Source organism: Eurypyga helias, unplaced genomic scaffold, assembly GCF_000690775.1.
Source record: "Eurypyga helias isolate BGI_N326 unplaced genomic scaffold, ASM69077v1 scaffold10595, whole genome shotgun sequence".
Classification (NCBI taxonomy): Eukaryota; Metazoa; Chordata; class Aves; order Eurypygiformes; family Eurypygidae; genus Eurypyga; species Eurypyga helias.
The window spans coordinates 1-6,494 of NW_010250808.1; the positions used below are offsets into that span (position 1 = coordinate 1).

General features: G+C 40.1%; 1 protein-coding gene across 1 annotated transcript in view; it reads right to left on the reverse strand.

The window, feature by feature from the left end:
* Nucleotides 1-4,844: 4,844 nt before the first annotated feature.
* Nucleotides 4,845-6,494, reverse strand: part of LOC104509758 (kinesin-like protein KIF13A) — a gene marked incomplete at both ends in the record, with an annotated part of 60,854 nt that continues 59,204 nt past the window's right edge. Inside the window, 3 exon segments of the mRNA XM_010151798.1 lie at nt 4,845-4,949; nt 5,484-5,635; nt 6,475-6,494. The exon segment at nt 6,475-6,494 is cut by the window's right edge and continues 23 nt beyond it. Of these exon segments, the coding sequence (XP_010150100.1) occupies nt 4,845-4,949; nt 5,484-5,635; nt 6,475-6,494 (277 nt within the window).

Consider the following 6,494-nt stretch of genomic DNA (forward strand, 5'->3'; position numbering starts at 1 on the left):
CAGCCTCTCTTTGCATGGCAGATGACCAAGCCATTAATCATCCTTGTAGCCCTTCACCGGACTAATTTCAGTAACTGTACTGGGGAGCCCAGAACCAGACACAATACTCCAGATATGGCCTCACTAGTGCTAAGCAGACAGCAGGGACCACCTCCTTCAACTTGCTTGCTGGCATTGTCCTGTACACTGTTGGTCTTCTCTGCCACAAGGGTCATTGCTGGCTTGTGGCCAGCTTGTCATCCACGACAACCCCAAGGTACTTCTAGGTAAAGCTGCTCTCCAGCCAGTCAGCCCCCAGCATGTTCTGGTGCCTGGCATTATTCCTCCCCAGATGCAAGATACTGCATTTCGCCTCGTTGAATTTTAGGAGATTCCTCTTTGCCCAGTTCTCCAGCTTTCTGAAGTCCTTCTGAATAGTGGCACAGCCCTCTGGTGTATCAGCCACTTCTCCCAGTCTTGTATCATCCGCAAACATAGTGAGGGTGCACTCTGTCCAATCGGAAGGGGTTGAACAGTACTGGACCCAATATTGAGGCGTTGGAGTACACTGATTGTTACCAGCCTCCAAGAGGACTTGGCACCTCTGATCACAACCCTCTAATCCACTTCACTGTCAACCTATCTAACCTGAATTTTGTCAGCCCACCTATAATTATGTTATAGGAAACTGGGTTTTTTCCCAGTTTTTGTTTGATATAAAAAAATCTCCCCACCAAACTGTAAAGGTGTTACAAACGGTGTCACTTTTCTTTTATCCTACATTTTTTGCAGTGATCACCACTTGCTACGGACCTGATTTATAACAAGGCGTCATGTAAATTCCTACCACATTCAATCTCAGAGCAGATATAATTCCATCATACCACTCATGCAGAATGGCCTCTTAAACTGAATCAAGATTCCTAATAATATTAAATTTTTGTTGACAGAGCAATCAGTATCTGAAGAAGATGCCTCTACTAAATATATCTGACAAATCCAACCATTTCAGATTATTAATATTTGGTCAAGTAAAAGCTTGGCATCCTTTGCTTACTAGTTTTTACAGCTCTGCTTCAGAGTTATTTCTCATACAGCATTTGGAGGAAGACTTTATTTTGAAATTATTTATTTCTCTGCAGGGGACTGGTAAGTGTTATGAAACATAAGACTACTGAAAATTACTTATACTATTGAAAATCTTGTCCTTTAGATCTGAAATCTATAGGTGGTCCCTTGAAAAGTAAAGGGCAAAATTCATATCCACTTTATTTGGACTATGAATACCCTTCCAAGCACTAAAGTACTATGCAAAGCATCTTTTTTACATATTGTAGTATACCTGTTCCTTGTCTCTGAGGGACCTTTTCTCAATTATTCTGCCTTCTCTTTCACCCTTACTACTTATGCAAAAGTAAGTTTTGCTCTATGCAGAACCTTGTAGCTTGCTGTTTTCAAAATATTACAAACCTTAGTGTTTATCAAACACGGTGGGTTTAAGATATTACATGCACTCCAATAAGCATTTTGGAAGTATTTCTAGTGGACACTAGCTAAACATCCACTTGAAACCAAAAGACATTTTAAAAATACAGTTCCTTGTTTCTCTTTTGAGTCCTGCAACATTCCCCATTTGACTGAAAAAATTTTAGCAAACACAGGGTACCTCTTCAAAATCAGAGTGGGTAAGAGGCGCTGTAACTGAGAAACGGCTCTACGGACAAACAGACATTGGTGACTTGATTAGGAAAAGTCAAACAAGTAACCACGTTGCCAGTCATGTGTTGTTTTGGGGTTGTCTATCATTGTAAATACAAAAGCTAAGGTACAGAGAAGCAGCTTTATTATTAGTACATAGGTTGTGAAGAATGTTGCATAAACAGGTGATGAGACATCACCTTGTAACAAAGGTGTCTCTTGTGGAGGCAAGGAATATTTGCTTTCAAAGCTCCTCTTGAGTTTCCCAATTAGGAAATTCCAGAAACAAAGCAATTTCAAGGTCCTTCAAAGTCCTGAGCATGTAAGATGTGGGGAATAAAGAAGGAAGACACCTTGTACTGCTCAGGCTATTGGTAGAAATAAAGATAAAATCCTTGAGAAACTGGTAGAGAAACTGCAGACACTTCTCTTGAAAGTAATAGAATTACTATAATGGAAAACAGTTTTAAGAACTGATAACAATAAGAATGTGCCAGCAAGAACTAAGGAAGCAATATTCTACATCAAGATTTAGCAAAGTAAGCAAGACCACAGAGCAGCTTCTGTACACCTCCTTTGTAACAAGCATACTGTGTAGTTAAAAGTTAAAGTACCTGAGTTTTCAGATGCTTAAATTATAGCCCTCAAGTAACCTCAAAGATGCTAGTTTCAGTAACACTTACTTAGTGGTTGCAACACGGGTGCTTCAATTTGCGTCACCCTCTAAGAGGATTTGCTCTTAGCAAACCCCCCCTCAGAAATGTTAATTACAGGCAGTATTCAAATACAGTCAAGAGGAAATTTCATCTGACTGCAACATAGTTCCACTGTACTCACATGTTATAGACAGCATGCCCTTATGTCATGCTGTTTTGAAATAGTTGCAGTATTAAATTCATGTGGAAGTACTGTCTGAAATTTTAAGCTCTGTTTCAGACCCGCTGAATAAAAATATTTTTTGTTAACTGTTTTTAATTTTCTTCCTTTGACAGATGCTTTGAATATTCAAGGAAAGTTAAGAACAGATCCCACAGAAACAGGACAAAAAGGCCAAACATCATTCTTAAACTTACTCAGATGCAGAACATTAACCTAATTTAAATTATTAGCTTCCTGTATGTTTAGTCACTTTATTTCTACAGCAATTTTACATGCTGTAAGATGCAAGTGAGCATCACACCTGAAGTGACACCAATCATCCAGTGATTAATTGGAAGTATGAGGCTCTGTACCTTGGAGGAATCATTTACAATATTGATTAATAATGTGAAAAGGTCACTACGAATCAGAGAGAAGCAGGCAGTGGAAGACTCGTGGAATCATGATGCTGCCCTGGTGTAATCTCTGAACTCATTCTGAAAGCACTATTCATTCAGCTGTGTAAAATTTATAATCCAGTCTAGTTAAAACACAGTCTTGCTCCAGCTCTGAAAAATGCAAGCTAGCCTGGGAAGCCTACATCTTACAAAGGTTTCCTTCCTGAAGTGATAAAACCTCTCAGAAGCTATCATTTGATAAACCTGGCACCGTAGGCTGGCAGGGCTATGCAAAGTAGCCATCTCAACCTCCTTCCCTCTAGTGACTGCTAGTTCTTGCTTGCCTCAAGTGTCTACAGGGTGATCAGACAGGAGAGCAGATCCAAACAAAATACAACTCGATGGTAGCCTAGCTATCAGCTGGACAGATTAGTTCCTCTGATCTGACCTACTATGCGACCCAACAAAAACCTATGTTGATGCAAGGGAGAAGTCAGTGCAAGGGTAGGAGCAAGCAGCTGAGAACGGAAAGAACAGCTCTTTCCAGGGCCCTGTTGGCTACAGCAGGTTTACAGTGTTTAATGAATTAGTTCCATTGTAATTAGAAAAGCCTAGTGCAGGATGTTGCCCTCTTCTAGCTCTGAAAGCTTCTGCTTATCTTTGGAAAACAGCACAGGCAAATGCCTGAGTTAATTCAGGGCATGGATGGGGTGGGAACCTGTTTTCACTCAAGGGATTAAAACTGCCCTGAAGTTGCTATGGAGCATTTTGTAACAATTTAGTTTGCAAGCTATGTTTTTCAACTCATTAGAAGATTTTATCTTCCAAATACCTTCATGCTATTTGTATCAGTGACTCAGTGTGAGTCAGCATGCCAGCTACCTTATGGAAAATAAACACGACTGAGAATAGGACAGCTCCTACCCAAAGCCAGCAGCCAAGCTTCAAATATATACACCAGAACGCTCAGGATACCTCGGTGTAACAATTTAGAAAACAGCATCGGAAATCCAGAACAGATTTTTTTAATGGCTTGGCTATATTGTAGGAATGAAAATGACTGCTGAGTAGGACGAATCCATCACTAGCACTTAGTGGTAGAAGAGGCCTATAATACTTCAGGGAAATAATCTGAAGGTTCTCAATTTTAAATCTAAAGCTCTGATTAAAGCAAGTATTTACAGCCATGTTCCACAGCCCAAAATCCAAGTCCCTCATACAGCAGAAATGATGATACACCTTTTGTTGAAGCAGCAGTGAGAAAAGGATTTAGCAGGTGAAAAGAAAAAAGCCCTCCACCTCAATTCACCACCAAAATTACGATCAAGACAGGCTACAGGTTAATTAAGAGCAGCAATCTTATTTTAGTCATATTACTTCCACATCAGGCAATGAGAAGCTTTTATAGTGTACCCACACCTAAATGCATGGTTACTTACACCAAATGGGCTCATTCCATTTACTCTGGGGTATAGTCACAAAATCTGGGTAACATACAAGGTATATTAGAGTCACAACAACATGGTTCAGTAAACCACCCTTTACTTGATCATTTGTGCCCTGTAAAAACAAAAACCTCCCCTCTCCTGCCCACCCTACAAGACAAATCACATAGGAATATTAAAAAAATGACAAAACAAAAACACCCACACACAACCAACCAACTAAAACCTCCCCCAAACCACACAATAAAACCTCCAAAACCCCAACTGAGTTATTTCCAACGACATAATGCATTTGCAAGCCAGGCAGGCAACTGTTTGTTATAACCATTAGTTACAATCAACCATAAGTGATTATATCCACATTATACCTTTTCTCTGCTGCAGTAGCGTAAGCACCTTAAGCCCACAACCAAATGGCCCTAAGCCCACCACCAGGCCTCGTAACAGAAACCGGTACAGAACTTACAATCTTTTCCTCACGCATGCTATTGCTTTCTACAGGCATGCTGCTGGCATTACTTCCTGAAGGCGCAACACAGCCAGCGCAATGCACCTGAGACGAAGGCATGCTCTGCAAAGGTTAAGACACACAACACATCACACAAACCACAAATCTGACCACAGCGCCAAATGCGTGCAAGTTAGAAAGGCATTAAGACATGATGAAATTGGAACATCCGCACTGGCCACATATACACCAGAATTAACGAGTAGAGAAACTCGTGTGCTCCTTCCAAAGGAGTTTTAGGTTGAAGGATAAAGGTCAGAATTGTAACTACCCTAGAACACTCTTAAAAAATTGAAAAAACACACCAACATCTTGCTAGAGGAAAAAAAAAAGGCATATTACTATTGCTTTAAAATAGAAGTATCCTGTGAAGGAGAATAGTTACCAGGAAATGAAAAAAAAACCCCCAAACCCAAACCCCCAGTTTTTCAGGTAAAAAACAAACATCAACCCCCCCTCCACGAAGAACAGCCTGATTAATTTTACCACAGAATTACAAAATTCTATTGCATCAGATGCATGCTGGGAAAAAAATGACAAGCACACAAAATTACTTGATCTCCATTTAAAAAAAAAAGTGTGTTTTTCAAAGATTACCTCTTGACTAAGCAGAGGTCGGCTTTCAAGTGGGGTCTTCCTTTTATGTTCCTCTTTCACTGGCATTAAGGGTTTGAAAAACTTTGGTGGCTGAGGAGAAAATGCTTTAAAAGGACTGGCCAGTAAAGCATGGGAATTCTCTGACACACCACCTATGGAAAAAGCAAAAATACTGTATTTCATTTCTTGATATCTTGACCACAAGAGCATAATTAAAAGTAATGGAAGGTTAAGACATACATATGGCAAGTTGATGGCTACAGAAAGAATGTCAGTCAGTATTTCAGTATTCAAACACTGGCCCAAGCATGAGATAATCTTCCCTGGTAAGAGTTCTGCACTATGTCCCTCTGATGAGTCAGGCAACAGGAGGATAGCAGAGAACAGCAGTATGTGCCCCCTCCATTCTGAAGCTTCAATATTTCTCCTTTTCACTTCAGTCATATAAACAGTGGGGAGAGTCTTTGGAACTGGATGATCATAAAGGAAGTTACAGGCAAGGAAACAATGAATAAACTCTCAGTCCCACCTTACTGCAGCAGTGTTTCTACCTGTATTGCCTGTTCGTGAAAAGCGTGTTACAATTTGACCTTAAGAAAATAAGGCACCTGTGACACACTGACATGGCAAAGCAAATCTTTCGATCAGGTAAAGAACCTCAAAAGGACCCTTCCCACTTCAGCAAAAGCATCTTCATTTTCTAATTCATGAACTAATAGACACTGGGTTTTTTCCTTCCCTTCTACTGTTTTCATTCACTTTCAGCTTGTTCTTCTGCCTTCCTCTCAGTTCTTTGGACACCCCCAAATTTCCTATCTTTTCCCAGATTTCTTCACACATTTCTCCCCTATTTCCAGGTTATGTTTAGCTGCTGAAGGAAGAAGCTGGATAACGCATTTAGTAGAAGAGTGCTGAGAATTTCATTTTCAGTTTAATGCAGCGATTAAAAAGACACACACACTGTCATTATGTATATACTTTAAAGCCTCACCACTGCCATCTTTGCTCTTC